This window comes from Ceratotherium simum, chromosome 12, assembly GCF_057802395.1.
Source record: "Ceratotherium simum simum isolate JZ-2026a chromosome 12, ASM5780239v1, whole genome shotgun sequence".
Lineage (NCBI taxonomy): Eukaryota > Metazoa > Chordata > Mammalia > Perissodactyla > Rhinocerotidae > Ceratotherium > Ceratotherium simum.
The window spans coordinates 11,803,700-11,828,541 of NC_141911.1; the positions used below are offsets into that span (position 1 = coordinate 11,803,700).

The 24,842-nt window shown below is 49.7% G+C and overlaps 2 protein-coding genes across 4 annotated transcripts in view; one reads left to right on the forward strand and one right to left on the reverse strand.

Annotated features, from left to right (window-relative positions):
• Positions 1-5,121, forward strand: part of FDFT1 (farnesyl-diphosphate farnesyltransferase 1) — a 39,886-nt gene extending 34,765 nt beyond the window's left edge. For both annotated transcript variants that reach the window (XM_004433511.3, XM_004433510.3), the window contains one exon: positions 439-5,121. In XM_004433511.3, coding sequence (XP_004433568.1) covers positions 439-660 — 222 coding nt within the window. In that variant the 3' untranslated portion in view covers positions 661-5,121. The remainder of the gene's footprint in view (positions 1-438) is intronic.
• On the reverse strand, positions 4,829-24,842 carry CTSB (cathepsin B). 2 transcript variants are annotated; one of them, XM_004433507.3, is made up of 10 exons: positions 24,739-24,842; positions 12,562-12,712; positions 12,194-12,279; positions 11,331-11,445; positions 10,001-10,119; positions 9,098-9,183; positions 8,440-8,586; positions 7,783-7,899; positions 6,278-6,406; positions 4,829-5,800 (listed from the first exon to the last, which is right to left on the reverse strand). In XM_004433507.3, the coding sequence occupies exons 2-10, from the start codon at positions 12,685-12,687 to the stop codon at positions 5,703-5,705; spliced, it is 1,023 nt and encodes a 340-aa protein (XP_004433564.1). In that variant the 5' UTR covers positions 12,688-12,712; positions 24,739-24,842; the 3' UTR covers positions 4,829-5,702. The 2 variants fall into 2 exon arrangements, with proteins under 2 accessions (XP_004433564.1, XP_087293532.1); XM_087437406.1 differs by lacking the exon at positions 24,739-24,842 and adding an exon at positions 24,249-24,266.

Consider the following 24,842-nt stretch of genomic DNA (forward strand, 5'->3'; position numbering starts at 1 on the left):
CCATCTTGAGTCCCTGAGCTGCGTCTGCCCAGTCTCTCCAATACCATTTCCCCTTCTCCGCGTTACTCGGCTTCAGCCTGATCAAACTGCTGACATTCCCGAGCGCCTGCTGTGCTCCTGGCTCTGTGAGGTGTGGGGATGCGATGCTCAGTGCAGACCTGGGGACCTGCCCAGTTGCCGCACATGCCCAGGCCTCCCCGCTTGCTCCATTGGACGGGCTTCGGGATTACACAGGCACGGAGTGACATCCTGCCTTCTTAGTGGAGTGACTTGGCGTCATTACTTTCATGTTCTCTGAGCCTCAGTTTCCTCATTGGTAAAATGGGCATAAAATATCTACCTGTTGAGGATTGCTGTAAGAAGTCAACACAGAAGTGTTTATAAATTTCCTAGGACTCAGTGAGTGGCACTTAACTTTTTTTCCTCTTTCTTTAACAGATTTATCATAGAATCCCCAACTCAGACCCATCTTCTGGTAAAACAAGGCAGATCATCTCCAGGATCAGGACACAGAATCTTCCCAATTGTCAGCTGATCTCCCGAAGCCACTACTCCCCCATCTACCTGTCATTTGTCATGCTCTTGGCTGCCCTGAGTTGGCAGTACCTGAGCACCCTGTCCCAGGTCACAGAAGACTATGTTCAGACCGGAGAACGCTGATCTGGAATCGGTCTGGAAGCTGAGGTTCACCATGACGTGGATTGATTTTCTTCATGGATGGATATTGGCTTCCCCTCCTCTGTTCCCTCCTGCTTTAATCTCTAAAAGAACTCTGTGGGCTTGGACCATTAGAAACTGTGACATGCAGTTGAGAAGAAGATAAGAATAGAAGGGAAGGATGCCTCATCCTCAGCTACCTGGGGATGCTCGTGGGTGCTGCTCACCTCTGCACATGGGGGCTGATGGCAGAGCACCCACTGCCGTGGGTTCGGGGAAGTGGTTGCATATGGGCCTGCTGGGAGGTCTTATTTAGTGTGAATCTTGGCAAGGATTATAATTAAATGTATTTAATTTGAAGCAACCTTTCAATATCTATTCTAGTAGAAAATGAAGTGAATTTTCTTTCTGTTCCATTCCTGCTTTTCCTCGTTTTTTCTTCAGTTGATTTGGATGGAGTAGGTATGAATGTTTATAGTTCTAGGTAATATTCCTGTGTTCCTAAGAAAGGCAGACTGTCTTCCGCACATGAAGGCTAGGAATTAACTTCTGGGTGTTCTGGTACTATTTCCTCGTTTAAAGGGAGTTTGGCTTTCAGAAAGAAACAGCAGGATTGCCTTTGGCCCCACTACGGAAGATTGGTCTCCAGTTAAGCCTGACATTTTTGAGAAAATTTTTATAATCAACGATTGAATTACTCTGCATTCAACAAGGGCAGTTCACTTGAAAGTCTGGATGACCATGGCATGTATGAAACTCGGGAATGGAGTCAGTGATTGAGGGACCCATGGCCGGCCGTCTGCTGCCACCACAAAGCCAGCCAGAGCAGTACCGAGAAGGGACACAGCCGCCCAGCCCCTGCACGACTGCCTGCTGGAAAATGAGCAAGTGGCAGCATTGCCTCACCGCTCCACCTCATAGCCTGCATTCACTGCCAGCCTCCTCTACTTACGGCTCATTCTCTTAGCTGCATTCAGAAATTTTATTGCATTCAGGGGTTTCTGTTTCAGTTTTTTTTTTTTTTTAGTTACTAGTTTATACACTGAAGTCTCAAGTAAGGCAAAAGATGTTTTCTGGTGATTGGCTTGAGAGCCGGATGACACTTGGCCTTATCCTCCTAGCAGAGTGGGTCGCCTCCCTCTTGACCCCAGCACAGCCAAGGCTTGTAGTGTCCTGTCGCTCACAGTGACTCACTGAGATTATCAGCTTGGACGGGAGAACATGGGCCCCTACTAGGGGTGTGTTTGAAAAAGCCCCTCAGGCTGAGAAGCAATGTTGCAGTGCATTGAAGTACTTTCTAGAAGCCACTAATGCTCTCAGACTATATACTATACAGTATATAGTCTACTCTTTGGCTGCAGTCCTTTGTGTACAGTGACTTAATCATTGGGTTTGAGGTTTTTTTCCAGCAATAATGTTGGATTTACATTGTTAGATACACACCCTTACTGATTTTCCTCCTGTGACCACTGCCGCTGTCTGACACAACTGGCTTAGTTTTGATCAATGGAGGCTTCAGTTAACAGGTTCATTTGAGGCTCAGTCCTGGACAAACTCGTCACCACACTGAAGACACAGGAACTTGCCACATAGAGTACAGCTATAAGCCAGACTTAACAGTAATTTCCCAAGTAATTTAACCATCAAAACTTGATTTGAGATTCCAAGGTAGGTTGTTAAAAATCTATATGTTGAAATCTAAGATTAGTTCTGCTAAAGTTGACACAAGACAACCTGGTGGAAGGGCCTTGGTCTGAGCTGGACGTACTGGAAGCTTCTCTCCTGGCTCAGTCATGACCTGTGGGACTTTCTAAGCTTCACTGTGGTTTAGGTGATTTCTTAGGTCCCTCCCAGCTATACAGCTATGCAATTTTTAGTATCACCGGCTTGTGCAAAGGTCTTAGCTCTTATGCCCACTCTTAAGCTCTTTGGAAGATGATTATTTCTCAGCTAAAATTGCCAGATGAAATACAGGATGCCCAGTTAAACTTAAATTTCAGATGAGCAATTTCTTTTTAGTATAATTATGTCCCAAATATTGCATGGGACATTTATAATAAAAAAGTTTATCTGAAATTCAAGTCTAATTGGGCATCCTGTATTTTCATTTGCTAAATTTGGCAACCCCACCCTCTACTACACTTGTAATGTAATTAATCAAATATATAGCATTCCCAGCTTACAGTCTACTTGATTCCTGCTTACAGTGGGATATTGTAAGTTTTCATCAGAGGAGTATCTGACCCCTCTGAATCTAGGGCTAAGAGATAGGAGAAAGACCTGAGCTCTATGTTTTGGGAGCTTCTGGACACACACACCCTTCTCCCTTTGGGCAGGTGCTTGCAGCAACTACCTGGAAGCCCCATTCTTCCGTCTACTGAGCCATTTCTCTGGGGCTGGGGTGTGTGTGTGGCGGGCTGGGGGCGGGAGGAGAGGGCTACCCATTTGTTAAGCATTCTAGGTTATTAGCAGTTTTGGAAGCAGAGCTCTAAGGCTGGGGTTCTCAAACTTTAGTGTGTATCATTATTTCCTGAAAGTCTCAGATTGCTAGGACTGTAGACTTTCTCAGTAGGTCTGGGGAGGTGCCCCCAAACTTGCATTTTTAACAAGTTCTCAGGTGATAACAAATGTTGCTGATCAGGAGAGCAGTTTGAGAACCAATGCCTTATTGAAAGCATTATCCTTCAAACTTTAGTGAACATACGAATCACCTGGAGTCTTGTTACAGTGCAAATGCCAATGCAGAGGTCTGGCCCCAAATTCTGCATTTCTATCAAGCTCCGAGGTGATGGCAGTGCTGCTGGTCTGTGGACCACTTCCAGCAGCCAGGTTCTGCAGAGTAAAGCTATCTGATGCATATCAAAGAATGGAAAAGCTTGAACTACCTATCTTTGCTCAAACTTCTAAATCTGAAATGTCTAAAAATATGCCCTTCTCCAGTTAAAGAATGAAAAGTCACTGTCACTTCTGTCATCTTATTGGGACAGGCACCCAAGGAGAACTTATCACGTACTGAATTGATCTGAGGTGATGAGGTGATAATGGGGTAATTTGAGCTTTATTCAAGTACTGGAATCGATCCCAATCATAAAATTGCTTTTTTTTTTGTTTTCTAACAAAGACTCCTTAAACCAAGTGTGAAGACACCCTGCAATTCATTTTGGTACTTCATTGAGCACATCTCTGCTGGCTGCTAGGATGAGGAGGGAGTTGCAGGTGGGCACATGGTCAAGACTGGGGAAAGTAACATGGAAATGGAATTATTCAACTCCGTTTGGGAGCAGGTAGAATATACCAGAACTTCACTGAGGTTTTGAATGTATTCTAGTTGGAATTGTAATAAAGTGATTACAAATCTGTGGTTTTGGTAACCCTTGTTAAGCATTTCATAAGTACTATGATGAGGTTCACAAATTTTCCTAGTGTTCACCAGGTGTTTAAGAGCTTATTTGAGGTAGCTTCTGATTCCTAACTTCTGAGTCACATCAGAAGTCAGACTTCCCAAGCTTTTGGAAATAGTCCGTCAGTTGGGAAAGGGAAGTACCTGAGGTGCTGACAGGCCAGTGTGATGGACACCAATTCTTCTAGTTCCCTCTGTTCCCTCAAGAACTGGTGTACTTCATTGCTATGACTCTTAAGTAGGCCTTTGCCAAGGAATAGTTCTTAACCAGCAGTGTAGATCAGAGTCATAGGGAACGCTCGAAATATGGCATGCAGGCTCTGCCTCTAGCCCATTCCGGTGTTGGAGGGCACCAGGGAAACCTGGGGACATGACCAATACACCGTGCCTATGTGAACCTTCAGGTCACTGCTGGTTTGTGGTTGGTAAAAAAAAATCAAGTACAGCTATGTTCGTAGCTCTTTAAATTAAGCAGGGGCAGAGCTTATCAAGGCTTGGGGCAGTGTAGGGGAGGGATGCACAGAGAAGGGTTGATGAGAATGATGGGACTACAAAGAGATAGAAGCCATGGTTCGAAAGTATGGCTAGGGCACAGAGAAGTTAAAATTAGGTATTTATTTTGTTCCACCCAACTGAGGCCAGATATCCTGGTTCGAGTTTCAAGGGCACCCAGATCCATAAGAACATGATTCCTTCTGGGAGATAAGGATAGACAGCAGCTACAAGTCTACCGACAGTGACAAATGATCGAGATCCCAGCAGAACGCAGACTTCACACCGAAGGAGTAAACTTTTATTGGCACAGTCATTCCTTTCCTTGTAAATTAACAGAGTGACGTGGTGATTTTTAGACAGTAAAAGCTGGTTTCTCCCAAACTAGTTTCACTGTGGTATTAGAGGTCAGTCAAATCACAACTACCCCGTTTTGTTTTAAGGAGACAGTCTCTGTAAAACTAGTACAGCTCTTCCAATGATCAGACTCTCATTCACATGATCAGCTGAGGTGCACAGAAAATAAAACTTCTATTAAAAAAGAATCATGCCAAGGACAAGACCAGAGAGGGTTAACAACAGCGCAAAGCTCAGACGCAGGGACCCTGGGAGAACGTGGCTTTCTCCACAGGGCTGCCCATCCCACTATTTCTCTTCTCAACCTATTCCAAATCTAGAAATCTGCTTGTTTAGACGTACTGCCGACATGTGGGAATTTGTCTCGTTAGGAAGTCCACTTTAGGATTTCTTTGGAAAACCTACAAACCCTTTAGGTCTGTCTTGCTCCCTGGGGATGCACGGATGGGGAGGGAGGAGGAGGTGGTTGCAGGAGCCGGAGCAGCGGGCACTACACACAGTAGTAGTCTGGGGGGGAAGGACCCACTCGCTTGCAGCAGGGGCTTATGTGGTCTGAGTGTGTGCATTGTGACAGCAGTCCGCTGACCAGTCTGGGAGGGAGCCAGGCCTGGGATGTGTTTCCTTGGAAGACAACTCTGATGGCAGACACGAGGTTTGGCCCAATCCAGTCCTTCAGGCCCTGTCTAAAAGCTCTTGTATCTTACCTGAACTCAATAAAAGACATTCCTCCCCCCCGACCCCAGCTGGCTCTATTTAGGGAAAAACTGCCCCGGGCTGGCCGACAGGCCGCAGCAGATTAGATCCTCTTCCAGTATTGATCAGTGCATGGGATTCCAGCCACGATTTCCGATTCAATTCCACAGTGATCCTGGCCTCTGAGGATTTTAAAGAAGCCTGGAAAGCAAAAGTAGGATGCCTTTAAAGTAGGCCTTGGGTTTTGACCCTGTAAGACCTAGGAGCAGAAGTCACCAAGCCAGCCCCAAAGCAGTCACCAAACTGGCACCAAGGTGCTCTGTCAGTTTCTACTGTTTGCCCAGGAGCCCAGCTCCACATCACGAGGCCTCTGGACGCCACTTCACTGGACCCTACGTCACCGTCACCACACCTGGTACGATGGGGCACTGTGGGAGGCACAGCAATTTGAACCCGTTCCTGGTCCATGCCACCCTCTCTCAGGATCAGACTGCCCTTGTGGCACTTGTGGCAAAAGGAAACCCCAGCTCACAGGCACCTGGACATCTGGAAGGTCACAGCTAAGCCCCAGGCCTAGGGTTTGGAGCTGTGCAGCAGGTAGAGCAGAAACGGACATGATGACCACTATGATCCAGCTCACAACACCCTATTCTGGGCAGGAAGGGAGCTCCCACTCACCATTGTCACCCCAGTCAGTGTTCCAGGAGTTGCCAACCAGCCAGTAGGGGGTGCCATCCTCCACTCCCCAGCCTAGGATGCGGACAGCATGGCCTCCCATCATTTCTCCAGTGACATGTTGGTACACTCCTGAGAAAGGAAACACCCATTCAGATACAAGGCTGCTGCCCCATCTCCCACAGCATCCCTCCAACTCAGGTGGCTACCCCCAGTCAGGACAAATGGGGTACAGAGGCCTCAACAGGCCTGCCACAAGAAAAGGATGAGACCCATTGTTTTCAAAGAGGGTTCTTTCCAAACCCTGGTGTTCTATCAGAAGGCTCCAGGGGTTCCCACAACATTTGGAAATTATTTAAATATATTTTTGAAAGCCCAACAACTCAAATGTTTAAGTAAATATTAAAATGGAGTCCAACAAAATGTGCTTATTGGTTGCCTTTAAAAGTAAAGTAATAAATTCTAATTTAATAAATATACTTAATGTTAAAATACTAATTATCTGTTTTTCATACAGAGGATCCATTTAAGGATGTATTTCTCAAAAGGGTTCTGTGGCTGAACGAGTTTTAAACTGCCACTCTGGGGTACACCCTGGAGACGTGAAGTAGCAGAACGGCTGAGCTGGCGACCACCGATGTTGATCAGCGGAGAAAGACACTGGCTGAGGTGCTCAGAGGGGGGCCACCCAGGCTATCCCCTCGTTGGTGAACCACTTTGTCAAACTGAAAATGCATCCTTTTATAATACTGGGTGGGGGCTGTGTTAAGAGCTGCCAGCTTTACAGCATTTTTTTCCTTGCCAGAATCATCTTCCTTTGTGTCCAACCCTTGTTTTCTAAGAGTTGAGAGCTGGGAAGTTTTCAGTCCAGCAGCATGTAAACGAGACAGAAGCAGTTAGCACAGACTCTTCATCGGGAATGTGGGATTTCTAAGACAGCTCTCAGGCCAGGACCATCCAGTTCCCCAGGTTGAATCCCCACAGCATCGCACACAGCAAGGTGCTTCTTGTTTACTCATCCACTCAGCGGTAGGCAGATACTAGGACTTTGCCAAGACAAACGTCAACAAAAAGGATCACTCAGTCCAGACACATAAAATCTATAGTTACAATGTGAAAACACTGATAAAGGGAGCCAGACAGAGGTGGGAGCTAGCGGCTCCAGAGAGGTGAGGACAGGTTCCCGAAGGAGATACTTGAGTTGGCCTTTACGGGATAAGTAGGAATAGGCCCTATAGAAAAACTCTGGAGAGGGTATCTGCAAATTACATGTGCAGAAGATGCAAATGCGGGCAAGAGGGCAGAGCAGGTGGGAAGCTGCTGAGAGCAGTGATTATGAGTGTCAGGGGCCAGCTGCTGAGTGGTCTGCAAAGAATGAGAGCCGGGCAATGGGAGGTCTGACACTGTCCTCTCCTGAAGGCCCTGCCTTCCTTACCTGATCAAGTCCTGCGGGTCCCCAGAACCCACACCTTCCCTCCCCCGCACTGCCAACAGTGGTCAACACACACCAGACTTGTACAGCAGGAAGTCCGAATACACAGAGAAGGCCGCCTCCACCGGGCCGTTCTTGAAGATCTCTGCCATGATCTCCTTCTCGCTGCTGGGGACGCTGTAGGAACTGCATCCTGGCAAATGAACCAGCCAAGTGGGAGTGAGGCGTGCCTCCTGCATCTCCATCAGCCAATTATTCACTCATTTTTGGGGAGTCGCCAGGTGACGACTGGGCGTTTAGGGGACTTGCCCAGCTCAGGCCATCAGGGAAGGCTTTCCGGAGGGAGGAATGATTGAGCTGGATCTGGAAGCTTAGAAGTGGGCTCTGTGGTGGGAGGGGGCAGTGAGCATAAGACCCTGGAAGAAGGGCAGAGTGGTATCCGAAAGGATTCTGGATCTGATCATCCCCCTGTAAAATGAGGGGTTTGGTCCCTTCCGACTCTGAGGGTCTGTAACTCTAAGACACCACGCCTGAGGCTGAATTCAGGGTGGAAACATGCAGAAAATGCAGTGTGCTGCTCCCTCTGGAGAGAGAGGTATTAATGACCTTCCCTTCTCCATCCTGTCTCCCTGACTCCAAGGTCCAATTGCCCTGGCCTCTCCCTTTGTCTGGCTTGGGAAGGGAGTCAGTGGGTCCTGGGCCTGTGTGTTGGGCAGCCCGGGCCCCACCTTACCGTAGTGTTTGTCTTCTTTGTAGGATGGGCTGTAGCCGGGCTCGCAGATCTTGCTGCACTTGGGGGTGTCCCCCCCTTCCCCCGTGCATGGGGGCCGGGAGCCATTCACGTGGTGCTCACAGGGAGGAATGGAGTAGGGTCTGCAACCTGGGGGGCCAAGAAGAAAGGAGGGTGTCAGCTGACAGCCCCTACATAGGCCCCCTGAGGCCAGAGAGAAGAACTGGGGCAATGGCTAGTGGAATTGTAGTCACTCTCAAGTCTGCAGCATTGGGCCGGCCCCGTGGCTTAGCGGTTAAGTGCGCATGCTCTGCTGCTGGCGGCCCGGGTTCGGATCCCGGGTGCGCACCGACGCACCGCTTCTCCGGCCATGCTGAGGCCGCGTCCCACATACAGCAACTAGAAGGATGTGCAGCTATGACATACAACTATCTACTGGGGCTTTGGGGGGGGTGGGGGGAATCTGCAGCATCAATGCTCTTCTTCCACCTGGTGCTAATTCTGCCGCAGAGAGGACTGGCTTGTCTTTCTACCCCATTTTTCTGCCCAGTTCTCCTGCCCTCAACCCTCAACCTTCACTTCATAATGGAAAATGAGACCATTATTATTCACTGCTTATAAAATCTATCCGGCCAGATATAGGCTGAGGGCAGATACTCACCTACATGGGAGTCATAAAGGCCACCGGAAACCAGGCCTTGTTTTGTCCAGAAGTTCCAAGCTTCAGCAGGAAAGCCACCATTACAGCTAAGAAAAGAGCCATTCATTAAATTCATTATGAGAGAAGTTCTAGCTGCTCCCAGACAGTTGCCTGGTGCCCAAGGCCCCAAGCTCCCAGCCTTGCCCACTAAGATCCTCAAGAAGACAGAAGGACTCTCATAGTCACGTCTACAACAAACCAGGTTGTGCCGTTTCTAGAACAGGGATTCTCAATCAGGCACCACATTAGAACTCCCTGGGGTACTTACAAAAAACACTAATGCCAGGGATTCTGATTTAACTGGTGTGGGGTGAGGCCAGGCACACTTTTTTTTTTTTTTTTAATCTGGTATTTCTAATCTGCAGCCCAGCTGAGAACTGCTGTTGCAGAACCAAGGCCAGAGTTGGTGGAAGGCAGGCACCCGAGGCAGGGATTCAGTTCTGTGTGACCAATCTGGGGACCTAGCATCCTTAATTACAGAGGAGGAAAGAGGCCCGGAGGCTATTACACTTCCTTGAGCAGGAAAAGGGAACAAGAATGACAAAAACCAGGCCTGAGATCAGAAATTTAACCACCGATTCTGGGACCATCTGTTTTGCCCAGCACCCACCACCCAGCTCTGTGGGGCCAGCCTGGTTTGAGGCAGCTCCCAGAAAGCAGAAGCTACACTAGGGCCCACTTCCACACTCCCCAGGTCCCCACACTGTCTTGGCGAAGGACCATCCTCCATCCTGAAGGAGTACCACTCCCATTCCCCGGGAGCCCTCACGGTCACCGTCCACCTGAGGCGGCCTCAGCCTAGAGTCTCCCGGCACCATTCCCAGGACCCGGGCTCCTGCGGTGGAGGTGCTACCTCAGACTCACCCGTCCCCACACTGGTCACCACAGCAGGTGAGCAGGTCCTCGGCAGACACCTCCACACTGACATGCCCATTGGTGCGGACGCAGATCCGGTCAGAAATGGCTTCCACAGCTCCAAATGCCTGAAGGAACACACCCCATCCAGGTGAGCCCCACTCTAGACTGTGGGCCCCTGCAGCCATCACCTTGGAGGACCACAGTGGCACCTCAGACCTTCTTGGTGGCTAAGTCTGTCCCAATGTCAAGTGAGGGTCCTGGCCCTCAGGCGCTGCTTTAAAGCAAGAGACCAACCCACCCCGAGCCTCTACCTGAGCACTCAGTTCACTCCTGAAACATGTGGCTTTTGGTTTCTAACATTAAGACACAACTGGCACAAAGCACAAATACTGCATGATTTCACTTATATGAGGTAGCCAGACTAGTTAAAGTCAGAGACAGAGAAAGTAGAAGGGTGGCCGTCAGGGGCTGGGGGGAGGGCGAACGGGGGGTTAGTGTTTCATGGGGTGAGTTTCGGTTTTGCAAGATGATGAAGAGCTTTCTGGATGGAGGGTGGTGACGGCTACACAATAATGTGAATAATGCCACCGAACTGTACAATTAAAAACGATTAAGATGGTTAAATTTATATTATGTGTATTTTACCACAGTGAAAAAAAACAAAATTAAGACAGCTCATTGATTACAGATACAGACGGGATGCTTCAAGAAGCAGGGCAGGGCTGGGCCGGCCCCGGGGCTTAGCAGTTAAGTGCGCGCGCTCCGCTACTGGCGGCCCGGGTTCGGATCCCGGGCGTGCCCCGACGCACTGCTTCTCCGGCCATGCTGTGTCCCACATACAGCAACTAGAAGGATGTGCAGCTATGACATACAACTATCCACTGGGGCTTTGGGGGTGGAGGGGGGAAGGAGGAGGATTGGCAATAGATGTTAGCTCAGAGCTGGTCTTCCTCAGCAAAAAGAGGAGGATTAGCATGGATGTTAGCTCAGCGCTGATCTTCCTCACAGCGGGGAAAAAAAAAAAAAAAAAAGAAGCAGGGCAGGGCTCAAAACTAATGGTATTTGCTGATGGACCGGGACAGTGTGTCAAACAGAGAAGTAAACAGCTTCACAACCCACACACAGGCCGTGCCCTGAGCAGGGTGCTTCACACGTCTCTTCTTCCACCTAGCCCTTGCAAGAACTCATGATTGTAGGGATCTTTATGATTTTTACATTGGTGGAAACTGAGACTCAGGAAGTTTATGTGACAGTTGGTCCCACCCCATCTCCCTGGTCACTGCCACCCCCACCTGCTCCGCCTTCACTCCAGCCCCTCCCACCAGCAGGGCCTCACCCAGCAGGAGCCACAGGAACCCTGGTCTCGGATCTCCTTGATGGTCGGGCAGTTTGGCCACTGTTCCCGGGCATCGAAGTTTTCAGGCAGAACCATGTCCTCAGCAAACCAAACTCTGGATAAGGCAGGTCTCCATTACAAGGTTACATCTTACCACTCACCCCACCCCGAACCCCAGCAAAGGCAAGCTGACTTGGGATTATAACCTAGCAAGGGAGTGAGGCACGAGGACGTCTGCAGGGATGTCCCCTTGGAATTTTATAAAACAAAACCTGATTCTACTGCTCAACACAATTTATCATGCCATAAGCTTCTTTCAAGACTTATCATATGGATATTTTTCAAGAGTTTTAGCCACAGCGTCCAGATAGCGTTTCTTGCTTCCCCCACCTCATACCCAATCACAAATGTGTGCCCAGGTTCCTCACACCATGTCCAATATCTTCACCCTTGTGTGATGTCCCATAACTTAACTACCCTATCCTCACTGTGAGATTTTTCTAATGCTTCCTACAAGAATAATATCTACATGAAAATGTCCACTGCAAAGTTTTCTAGAAAAATAAAACATTAATGGCAGATCACATGGCTTTTCTTTATATTTTCCTTAAATTATTCAAGATCAGGCCCATCCAGATCGTGGAGACCCAGATGCGGGGCCTTTCCCACAGGGGCTCTGAGACACCTGGAGAAGCACAACAGGAAACACTGGCATTTGGGGCTGTGCCCTGGGCCTCAAGTAGAGTCCCTGCAGCTCTAGGGGAAGTGAGACCTCCGTCCTTCCCACTCGCCCACACGCCTGCTGCCAATATGGCAGCAGTTCAGGTGCTGCAGCGCATCCTCCTCAGGGAGCGGGCACTCACCTCTGGGGCAGCTTGCGCCCACCCAGGAAGGTGCCACACAGCCTCTTCACGTAGCTCAGGTCCACATTGTGGAAGTTGTGTCCGGCCTGGAAGAGAACCCCAACACAGCAGTCACCCACCAACAGAGGGGGTGTTACCAGGGACAGGGCAGATGTGGGTGTGCACGCCGCTCACACGCAAGGCCTGACAAGACCTGAGGTCCCATCCAACTCAGCAGAGCGAGGGGGCCGGGGCACTGCCAAAGACTCAATGTCTGCTTTCCCCAAAGTTCACACGTTGAAACAGCTGCAGCCACCTCCCTTGGGAAGCAGAGTGCACAGACCAACCCTCGGAGGGGACACACTCAGGAAGCGGCCCCCAAAGCTCACCTTCCACGTAGTGTTACGTTTGTTAACATAGTTGACCAGCTCATCCGACAGCGGCTGGAAATATGGCCTGCTCCGGGCACTGGTCAGCACCACCAGGCAGCTGAGGGTCACCAAGAGCTGCCACATTTTGGAAGCTGGACCCTAGATTCACCTAGAAAGGGAAGGACACAAGACATCAGGATGCTCCTCCTTCACTCAGTTCAAGCGCTCAACACACACACGGGCACCGTCTCAGGCAGCATGGTTCTGAGGCCAGGAACAACCCAGTGGCCAGAAGACCCACGTTCTTATCCCGGCTCTGCCATTTTCCCCCTCTGTTCCTCAGTTTCCTCTTCTGTTAAGCCTGAGTGTGGCGGCAGAGAGCCCTCAAGGACCTACAGTGCCCGTGGGCTCCCAGACCTCATCTTAAAGACCCAACAGGTGCCCATAGCACACAGGCCTGTGCTATGGACCGGACATTTGTGTTCCCCTCAAAATTCATGTTGAAATCATAACTCCCCAAATGATGGTATTAGAAGGTGGGGCCTTGGGAGGTGATTAGGTCATGAGGGTGGAGCCCACATGAACAGGATTAGTGTTCTTATAAAAGAGGCCCAGAAACATCCCTCACCTCTTCCGCCATGTGAGGACACAGGGAGAAGTCTGTGACCCGGAAGAGGGCCCTCACCCAACCACACTGGCACCCTGGACTTCCAGCCTCCAGAACCATGAGAAATAAATTTGTTTAGAAGCCTCCCAGTCTGTGGTCTGTTGTAGCAGCCTGAACGGGCTAAGATAGATCGTGTGTGCTCCTCCTCCAGGTGGCTGGGAGCCGGGAGAGAGAAAGCACAGGGGCTATGCCGCCTGCAGTGAGGCCACATGCAGCTGCGGGCTGGTGACACGTGTCTCCAGGGCTGCCGCTCAGAGCTAGGGCCAGCTCAGTCTGAGATGGTACTGTTCACTGGATGGTTTGCAGCCCTGACTATCTTGTGAGCTGTGAGGATGGCGCCAGGGTCTGTCAACCCCAGGGCCCAGGCAACAAGCAGCCTCAACAAGACCTTCCTAAAGGAACAAATAAACCTAGACCTTCAGGCTACGCTGAGTCCAGTGCCTTCTCTGCTTCTGCCAAACTCCGTCTCCATGGTTTAGTAGAACAAAGCTTGAGCCTCTTCCCAGGTTAGTGCTCTGAAAGAGTTAACAGTCTGTCCGTGTGATTACGTCAAGTGGCGGACCAAAGGGATAAGAAAAATCCAAGAGAAAATAAATTTCATGGGCCACATTTTGAATACAAAACAAGCAAAACATGAGCCAACCTAAGCTCAGCATATGCCAGGCCCGGGAGAGCCAGGGAAGCAGAGCTGGTCTGGCCAGTGGCACAGGTCTCCTGGGATTTCTCTGGTTTTTCCAGTCAGCAAAGGGCTCCACTTCTGTTTTCAGAGACAGGGCTTCCGAGACGGAAACTATCACATCACAAGCACGGCCCTTAGATCTCGGACTGGCCTGCAAGTTCAGGAGACTGGCAAGTTTCAGCTTGGCCTCTGAATCACGCTCTGAGGCAAGCAGCTCTGATGAAAACAAGACATGTGTCCTGGGTGCCAGACCACCTCAGGGCCTGTGCGATTCCCGTGCAGTGGGAATGGGGGTGCATGTGAGTTGGGGGGATGTGCTCAGGGGCTTACAGGACTGGCTCCGTGAAATGACCCACCCACAGGTCACAGGTCATTGTGAGGATTACAGGAAGATGATGTAGGTGACAGCACTTAAGACGCTGCCTCCTAAAGAGTGAATTATAGTTAAGGGAAAATTTAAACTTAATTGTTGCTTAAGCAATAATTCATCTGGAAGAATAAATGTGTGATAGCAGCAACACACTTCTGGAAAAGAGCACCGATGTGGTGTCTGGCCCTCTGGGGCAGTAAATGTATTATAAAACCCCAGGCGACACTGGTCCAGGAACAGTCCAATCAACAAAACAGGCCATCCAGAAGCTTCTCCTATGTGTGGGAACCTAGTGTATATAGTAGAGGCGACTGACGAAATGGCACCTTGTCAGCAGATGGTGCTCGCACAACTGGCCATGCATTTTGAAAAGAAAAAGTAAGGCTGAATCTTTACACTTGATTCCCTACACAAAAAGTGCTACATAAAACAAAGATCTGGGAGCCAGCCTTGATGGCCTAGCAGTTAAAGTTCAGTGCTCTCACTGCTTCAGTGGCCCGGGTTCACTTCTCGGTCATGGAACCACACCACCTGTCAGTTGCCATGCTGTGGCAGCGGCTCAAATAGAAGAAGTAGAAGGACTTACAACTAGGATACACAACCATGCACTGGGCTTTGGGGGGGAAAAAAAACTGCAGATCATTGTGGGAAGTGATATCTGGCAAGCAACTTCTCATAAAATGTGTTCAATTAATCCTGCACATTAAAAGAAAACAAAAAAAACCAAAGATCTGGAATAAAAACACAAAGTTGTATGAAGAAAATAAATGCACTTTTAAGAATGTAATATTGTATTGAGGAATGCCTAAGATTGACATCAAACACAACCTTAAAGGGAAAATGTTTGATTACATGAAAATAAAGCCCCTCTTCTAGAAAAACAAAATACAAAGTGACGATCTGACAAAAAATAGCACCTACATATATCTAAGGTTTCGTTTCCTTAATATGCAAAGGGCTTTTAAAAATCAGAACAGAAACAGCATAATAGAAAAATGGCTGAAGGACATAGAGTGAATTTACAGAAAAAGAACTAGAAAGGCCAACATAGATATTAAAAGACGCTCAACCACAGGGAGATGCAGATAAAATGAAGGAGATATTCATCTTAAGTCAGACCAGCAAAGGATGGACAGATAGACCTCGGTGGCAGTAGGACATGGGGAAACAGACACCGCATTGGTGATGAAGACAACCATGGAGAGGCCCACCTGGCCGGCTCCATCATTTTTTCCACCTGCATGCCCTTTGACTCAGCAATTTGACATTTAGAAATTCATCCTGCTAGCCTCAAAACGCAAAGATACAGGTACACGGATGTTGACTGAATATTTTTTGTATTAGCAAAAGACCAGAAACAAAGCAGGAACTGTTAAGTTATGGTAAATGGTTAAATAACAGAACGCAAAGCTGCCAGTAAGAAATGAACTAGCTGAAGTGAATCACACTGTACTGATAAAGCCAAAACACCCAAGATATCCGGTGAGCAAAAGAAAGCAAGGAGCAAGTGAGTCACGGCAAACGCATAAGCCCATTAAGCAAAGTCCATGTACGTGCCTGTCACTACACGCAAAACAGCAAGAAAAACACACAAAAGTAACAAGAAACTGCGGTAGGGAGACTTATTTTTCACTATACATCTTTCCTTTTTTTTTTTTTTTTTTTTTGCGAGGAAGAGCGGCCCTGAGCTAACATCTGCCAATCCTCCTCTTTTTGCTGAGGAAGACTGGCCCTGGGCTAACATCCGTGCCCATCTTCCTCGACTTTATATGGGACGCCGCCACAGCATGGCCTGACAAGCAGTGCGTCGGTGCGCGCCTGGGATCCGAACCTGCAAACCCTGGGCCGGCGAAGCAGAGTGCGCACACTCAACCACTTGTGCCACCCGGGCGGTCCCTCCGTTTTTTTTTAACGCACATGTTATTATACGGGAAGTTTTGTTCTTTTAGGAAGAATAGTCTCTAGTGCTACCCAAGATCCATACCCACCAAACTGATAAAAGAACACTTGTTCTCATGAGCCTCCAAATGCATCTCCAGTCGTCTCCCCACTCACCAGAGAGGCTTTCTGCTCACAACACTTAGCCTTCCCATTTTCAGCGACTCATGGGGAAGCTACCGCTCACAGAACCACACATCAGAGGCCCACATGGCCTCCAAACTCGAGGTAAATGCCTCATTGGGTCCTCATGGTGGAAGGGGCAAGGGAGCTCTCTGAGGCCTCTTTTATAATGTCTTCTGCACAGACAAGCAAAGCGGTTGGGTTCCTGTCTTTCTGTTCACACCTTCTGACTTACACTCGGCATCTTAACATTTTTCTGAGGTAGGAGAACCTAGCGTGGAAACACTGGCAGTATGCGCTCCCTGCACGTCGAGGCCTGGCTGACAGCCCATTAGAATCCCACCTAGAAGGGTCGCCATCCTCGGCTCTCATCATGACCTCTCCAGGGAGACAGGGACGTGGCTGGGTCCTCAGGAAATCTGAGGCAGTCCTGGCAGAATGCTCCCTGTATGTCAAACAGGAGTGACCCCAGGTGCCCCCCTGGGGTCTTAGCTGTCTGTTTGCTTAGATGTTAAATCATAAGCAAGTGGAGAATGGGAACACTTCCATGGCAACTCAGATTTTTAAATAAGATTGCTCTGGTTTCTGTGGTGGCAGAGAACACAGGGCCCACCCACCTCCCAGATGGTTCTCAGTTCCTGCATGGATGACTGCCATGGCCATCACGGGCCTGCGTCCTGTGGCCTGCCAGGCCTCCCACGCTACCTCACCAGACGTGAGGCTTCCGTGCATGTACCCTTCTTTTTCTTTGGTTCCACTGGTCCTTCTCCATATTTCCTGTCAACTTTATTCTCCCTCATAACCTGCCTTGGTGGAGAGGCAGGGTCCCCGTGACTGTGAGCCTGGAGCTCAGCATAAACAACTGACTCCCAACCCCACTCAGACTGAGCCTTGGGAAGCTCTTCCTTCCAGCCCCAGCACCCCTGGCACAGCGTTGTGGCATTATGGGAGAGCGTCTGGGTTGGGGTTAAGTGGTCAACAGCCGCTGTAGCGGGCGGTAAGGATGAGCACTCGGCTTGGAGTCAGGAGACCTAGAATCAGATCTCAGCTCCTCCACTTACTTGAGCACCCAGCCTTCACTGAGCCTCAGTCTCCCCACTTGTAAAACGGAGCTAATAACCATTAGTTTCTCCAGGTGGAAATCAAGAGTGAAACGAGGGTGGGCAGAAGCCCCTGCCACAGTGCCTACCAAACAGTAAGGCAATGAAGGCTCCTTGACTTCCAGCTCCGACTCTCCACCCTCCTCCCTTCCTTCCCTCTCTTCTCTTCTTTCCCCTACTTGTAGCCTGTGTCAGTTCACGCCAAACCTGTCCACAACACTTCCACATCACAAAGAAGAGTCTGAATTAAAATTGAGGTTTTAACCTCAATTAGCCTCCAAATGGGCTTCATTTTGAGGGTCCTGAGCCCAAAGAATATTAACTCAAATTTCTCCTCCTAGAGGGACAGACACAGATACCCCGAGAGCCATGGCAACTTCATTCTAGTGAGCACTAGCCACCTTTCTTCCTCTCCACATCCACACAAATCATGAACATTGGACAAACCACACACAAGTGGTTAAAACAAGCTGTGCTGTTGTTAACAAGCAGGTCACAGGGCCCGCGGCCTTAGCACGAAACAGAACCAGCTTTCACTTCCCATCGTTGGGCATACACTTCCCTTTTATTTCTCAACTGTGCGAGGTTTTTCCCTTTAACTGCAGGACAGAATGAACAGAAAGTCCTTATTGATGGGGGAAGAGGGGCCCAAACAGGATAAGAACACTCACAAATCACAGACTCCCTCCCTCTCCGGGTGCGGGCCGGTGGAGGGAGGAAACAGCTGCGGGCAGATGTGACTCCTAGTTCCCAGCCAGCTGGACTTCCTGGGCAGACCTGGGGTTCCACGACACCCCTCTGCCCCTTTTTCAAGCTAATCTCTGGCTAAAAAAATGGGCTCTCACATTTCTTTCCTCTCCCAACTCCTATAGCACTTAATGGTTTATATGAAAACACATTCCACCGAGGTTCTGTAGAATATTGTCGTGTGCAAAAAAGGGCCTGTGGCCAGGTGATCCTTCAACCTCCCCTCACAGCAGAACCATTCCCCCGACTACCTTGAAGCCGTTCCTGGGACTAATGTGGACCTTGGGACTCTGGAAGGAGGTGGAATGAACAGAGGAGAGAAGCTGATGCCAACTCGCAGGAGGCCTCAAGTCCTGACATCCCTAAGGACATGAAATCAGTTTTGGCTCCCACCAACTCTTTTTTTTTTTTTTTGTGGGTGAGATCAGCCCTGTGCTGACATCTGCCAATCCTCCTCTTTTTTTGCTGAGGAAGACTAGCCCTGGGCTAACATCCGTGCCCATCTTCCTCCACTTTATATGGGACGCCGCCACAGCATGACTTGCCAAGCGGTGCGTCAGTGTGCGCCCGGGATCCGAACCGGCAAACCCCGGGCTGCCGCGGCGGAGCGCGTGCACTTAACCGCTTGCGCCACCGGGCCGGCCCCCCAACTCTGATTTTTACAAAAGCTTTGTCACAAGGTTATACAGCCCTCAGGTAGACTGAATTCTAAATCTGTATTGGATCTAAAGGGACAAGACATATATATGTGAAATTTCCAAATAAGCCAGCTGCAATCTTCTGGCTAATACAGAAAAAGATGAATGCAGGTGTGCCGACAGCCCTTCCTCCAGTACCTTGCTCTTCCTTGCCCACTGCTGCTGTCCAATACTGCTGACCTCTCTCACAGCTGGCTCTCAAGACTCAAAAAACTGAGTGGCTACGTTTTGTCAATTGCCACAAATTAAGGTTGTGCCTCATATATCAGCAGAGGGGCTCTAGGTAAGGGGGAAGGTGGAAAGGGAGGGTTGTGACGACTCAGTGGGACCTTGCTAGAGAACTTTATAAGTGTCTCTCTCTTCCACAAAGACTTGTCTCTTGCTGTCATTAACAGCAGTTGTTCCTCAAGTTCCGACCATTTCAGTGCACCCACACAACAACGCTGGGCAGTCTCCACTTCCCCTCGACTTCTGTCTGCCCAGCTACACCCCAAGGCTGGGGCAGCACTATGGTGGCTGACATACGTGCCCTGATCTCAGATGTGCTGCGATCAACCTGAAGGAGACCCAAGACCTCTCCTTTTTGAGTCTGAATCACAGCTTTGATGTGGTCTTTCGTGTTTTATGTCTTTGCTTGTAACGGAAACATGTTTAACTGGTTCTTGGCTTTTGATCTTTAAATTAAAAAAAGAAAAAACGGCTCCTAGTCATTACTTGTCTCCTGAAAGCTGTGAGGATCAACAGGCACCAGCTGGCTCTCCATCCCCCAGAGCTGGGCTCCCTGCAGCTGAATGCCCCCAAGCAACTGTTATGACCCAGAAAAGGCATCCATTGTAGCTGGCTGCCAGCAGGCTCCAAGGGAACCAGGAGAAGCAGTGAGAAGGCCCCACACCTGCCTCACCCACCTAAACCCTTTAGGCCACTCACAGGTACTTCCCCTGCTGCCCACCTGCCAATCATCTGTCCAAAATAAATGACTAATTCCCCCCAGGTTCAGCAAGGCCAGCCTACTCAAGCTACTCTCCCACAGTATCTGGAAACCATGTAGCTACAGTGCCCACAAATGGAACATTACTTAAGATCAGCCACAGCAGCCCACATCCCGCAAACAGAAGAAAACTACTACCTTAGGCTTAAAACAATGGACCCCAGAAAGGCCCTCAGCAGTCGAAATATTTTGTATTGTTGAGAAACAACACAATCTGGGCAAAGTTCTGGAAGCTTGTGCTTACCAGCTTTGCTCATCGCCTCTGAAACTGACTTACTGAGATGCTGAAGGGGGCACTACATCCCCATGTCTCGGTTTCTAAAATGGGCACACTGCCCGGATTCTGAAGGACCCCGGGATGACTTTATAAAAGCTTTTAGAAATCCTTAGAGACTCCAACGAGATTAGTGTTCTGTGCCTCTCCAGCCCGCAGGAACACAGCGGCTCCCTAATTCGATCACAGGCTAGATTACATCCCCCTGCCAGCTGGGGCAGCTGAGACACTGGCAGCCACAAAAGCAAGTAATGGAAAGGTCTCGCCTCTATGGCTTGGCCCCGGTTTCCCCTCCTGGGGCCCCTGGGAAGAGACACTCACCTCACAAGGCTGTTGGGAGATGGAAGGAGATGTTTTTTTTGAAAGTGCCTCCCACGCAGCCTGGCTCAGAGCAGGCAGCCCTTACGCTGAACTGCCACCAGGAAGTCTCTCCCTCACTAGTGTGGTGAGTATACACCGCCCTATGCAGACCAGTTAACTCTTGCTGTCCCGGAGTAATTGTTTTTATTCGCAAAAGTATGCCATTGTGGATAAAAAATCATGATCCCCCTCCTTTTTGCGATAAGCCCTCAAATGATGGTTTATTCTGCTTTCTGCTATCTGGCCCACCAGAACAAAGCACCCTCCAACACTTGTAGGGTTAAGTGGATCGAGAACAGGCAGCAGATGGCTCCCAGCTGATGTCTGACAATGCGTCAATCCTGGAGTGGCTGAAGCCTTGGGCTGGCACCACCTTCCCAGGTCTTGCGCAAGCCTGAAGGCCACATGACTTGTGTGTGTGCACGCGCACATCCTGCCCAAGTCCAGGTCAGAGGGTCATGGAGAAGCCCAGCCCCTGCTGGGTCTCCTGGCAGAATATCTAGATGTTCTCACAGTGCTCTATACTGAATCAGTTTACTATCTTGGTGGTATCTGTCCCTTTCCCCTCCCCCATCCCTGCTGGCAACTCTAGGTTATCTTGATGACCAGACTAAATGAGTTACTGGCCTGGTAGAGACAGATAACACAGTCAACACTGCAGGCATGCATCCTTCCCAGCACCCAGCATTCATCGAACAGTAATGCTGGAAGAGGACCTTTGGTCTTGTATAAGGCTTTTGTTTTACAGGTGCAGGAATCGGGTGATTGAGAAAAGACCAAGAGCAAACCCTGAATGGTCTACCTGAGCAGGGATGGAGAACTGTCAAGAGGTCAAATTCTAGGAGAAATTCCACCACAATTATCTGAGTGACCCCCATCATGTCACAAACTTGCAGGTGCCTCAGCTTTTTCATCTGTAAAGAGGGAGAGTCAGACTGCCAGGACCCAAAACTCACATGCATTCTGAGAGTTAAAAAATTAGAAAACATTATTTAATTTCAGAGGTCCAGATATCTAGGTTAGGATCTAAAGAAAACTTAGTAAGTTCTCACTGTTTATAAACACATTAAAACCCACAAACACTATCACTCATCAACAACAAAAATAGAAAAGCTCACTAATTAACAATTTCCTAGGGCAAAAAATTAAATTTGAATTCCTAGTCATGAAAATTAAAACAGGGACACCACTTCATGGCCATCAGATTGGCAAAAATTAAAGTCTGGTAATATCTAGTGTTGGTAAAAATTAGGAACAGGAACCCTTAACACCGCTGGGAGTATACATTGGTAAAACCTCATTGGACAGCACTGCCAGTATCTAGCAAATTGCAAGATGCACACACTCTACCATCCAGCACTTTACTTGTGCTTTTGCCCTAGAGAAACTCTTGCAAGTGTGTGAGAGATACCAGGATATTTACTGTAGCACTGTGAGCAACAGGGAAAAAGCAAAAGCAACCTAATTTTCCCTCAGTAGATACACTGTGCATTTAAGATGAATGAACTAGATCTGTATGTATCAATATAAATAACTCTCATAAACACCAGAGGAAAAGGATACATGCAGTATAATTAAGTTACATCAATTTAAATAATATTGTTCCTGGAGTGATACAAAGTATTAGAAGTACCAAAAAACGTGCAGGAGAATTATAAAGAGACAGCAGATAAGAGCTACAATGTCCCTCAGGAAGACTGGGAGCAGGCACAGGAGGGTAAAGGACTTGCAGAGCAAAGAAGCTGAAACCTACAGCCTGCAAAGGGGAGCTGTAACCAAGAGGGAACGCACTCATCCTATGAACCCCACACAAGCCTGAGACTTGGAGGCCCCGGGAACTGTGGATAGTGGGTGGGGATGAGGTTTAAGGTTAAAAACAGAATTGGTTGATATGTAATGGCATTTGATCCCTTGATCCCCCTCCCTATCCAAACTAGGGTAGAATCCGAACATTATCAATCATGGAAGGACTCAGGATTTCTCTCCCACGCTCCCTCTCTTAGGGGGCTCCTGGAGTGTGCGCTGAGAGAATAAACCAAAAGAGATGATGCTACGGGACCAGGTATAGACTGCTGACTGCTTCCCAATACCCAGTGAGTACTATACACACCTGTATGTGCCTCAACTCAATTCATCAATTTACTGTCGACCCTCTCTCTACACGTGAGGCTGAACCATATGAAACTGCCCCGATTTCGATCCTTCTTGACCCACATAAATTCCCATTTCATATAGTTCAACCTCATATTGCTAATACTTTCCTAGGCTAATCTATCTAAAATTGGCAGCAGACGTTGTGAGTCCTCACTCCAAAATATTTCAGTCCTTCTCTCCCAAGGACAGTGACATTCTACACAACCACAGCTCATTACAACATTTAAGAAGATCACCCAGACATTTCAAGTGTCCCCTGGAAGTGCTCTCCCTTCACTTCTCAATTCAACTGCCAACAGTAACACAAAATTTCTTTTACCCCTAAAATGTGTGCAGCTTCCTACTCCAACCCCCAGGTCCAGCAGTCAGAGACAGACCCAGTCTACAAGAAGGGCCTCAGCTCAAGCTGCTGAATCAGCAGCACATGAGCAGGTTCATCCTGGAGCCAAAGGGCTTCCAGCCTCACCGCCTGACCAGTCCAGAAACAGGGCTGTCCTGACTCAACATCAGGGCAGTTACTGGAGCCAGGGCTGTGTCTGGCCTGTGTTGCCTCCCCTTGGGGGCTGGGAAGCCCGCAGAGAAGGGATATGCACTTTTCCATTCAGCAGTACCCCTGCTCTGGGACAAACGCCCAAAAAGGTTTGAGCAGAACCTTTCTCCAGGGCACCTTCAACCCTCTCCCTGTGTGGGAAAGCCACACACAGGGGGACAGCCCAGCCCCCTTCTCTACGAAGCTCAAAGGCTCTAGGTCACCATCACCAGCGCCAACAGGAAACAATTCTCCATTAAAGATGTTATGGAAGAAAAGGAAAGCAGCCTTTACCAAACCAGACACCCTTCTAAGCCTCTTCACCTTATTGTTCTGCATCTGTAATGCATCTCAGCTGCCTTCGCCTCTCCTGAAAGCACTTGAGGACCAGTTTTTCCAAGGTAACAAAAGGTGCTAGGTCTCCCTTTGAACCCAACCACCTCCGCTCCCACCTGGTGTGAGGGTCTCTATGAGTCAGGTAGAAACATGGGAAGCCTGGATTATTGTCCTTCTCCCTGGGCCAGCCTGTTGGTTTCCTCAATGCCTGAGGAAGGGGTTGATGTAGGCCCACTAAGAAGGCAAACCCAATTCACATCTATCTAGACTGCCTGCTGAGCCCCCCAATTCAGTCACCCCACACTTCTCCCTCTCCCAGGCCCCCAGAGTCATTAACTGAGGGAAGAGGTGATACCCCAGGGGCTCTGCCCTGTTTTCCTCTCTCCCACACCACCCTGGGCCTGAGGCACTGTCTCCCTTCCATAGCAGTCAAGGAGTAGGGAGTGGCATCCTCCTCCTTCCCCCCCCATACCCCCAGGGAGAAGAGGACTGAGGCCTCCATGCCTATACATTCTCCTATCCTCTGCTTAATTTCTCCTCCCATCCGTGGATTTCATGTGGGTTCCACCCCACTCCACCCAGTTCCAGGCTCCTGTCTTCTGGCGTACCCGGAATTGGGTGTGGCTGTGTGCAGAAAGTTGCCCAGGAAAACCCTTTACAATAAGAAAACATCTAAAATAGATGCAGGTAGATACCATTATCTTAGCAATTTTGCTGAGGAAACTGAGGTCCGGAAGCTCACCAGGGGCTGAGGAGCCAGATTCTAGCCGACAGTCACCGGGATCCCGGCCAAGCTCTTCCTCGCAGGCTCCTCCCTCCATCTCCCCAGGAAACTCCCCAGCTCCGCCCCGGCCGCCTCCCGCCCGGGCCTGGAGGCCGGCGCAGCCTGGGGTCGCGCTGACCCTGCGCCGGGTCACGAACAAAGCCCTAGGGTGGAGGCCAGCGGGGGCGAGCCTTCCGGCCGCAGTGGGGGCGGAGGTGCCCGGCTGGCTGCGTGAGGGTGGTTTTCTGCGTCTCTCACCACAGGGACTTCTAGGAGTGCGCGGGCTGCCACCCCTGCCAGCCCGGCTGTGCTAGCCCGAGGGTCCCCCCTTCCCGCCAGGCCTGGGGACGCCGCGGGACCGCGCCTGGGCCCGGAGAAAGGCGCAAGGGGCCCCAGTCTCCCCATCCCCGGCCACGGTGACTTCCGCCGCGCTGGCGCTGCGCCCGCGCCCCGGCCCGCCCGCACTCACCGAGCCCCGCCGCCGAGAGCCTGGGCCTGCAGCCTGCGAGTGCGCCCCAGCCGGTGCCCAAGCAGCCGCAGTCGCTTCCCGGCGCGCCCCCGCGCCTATGTACC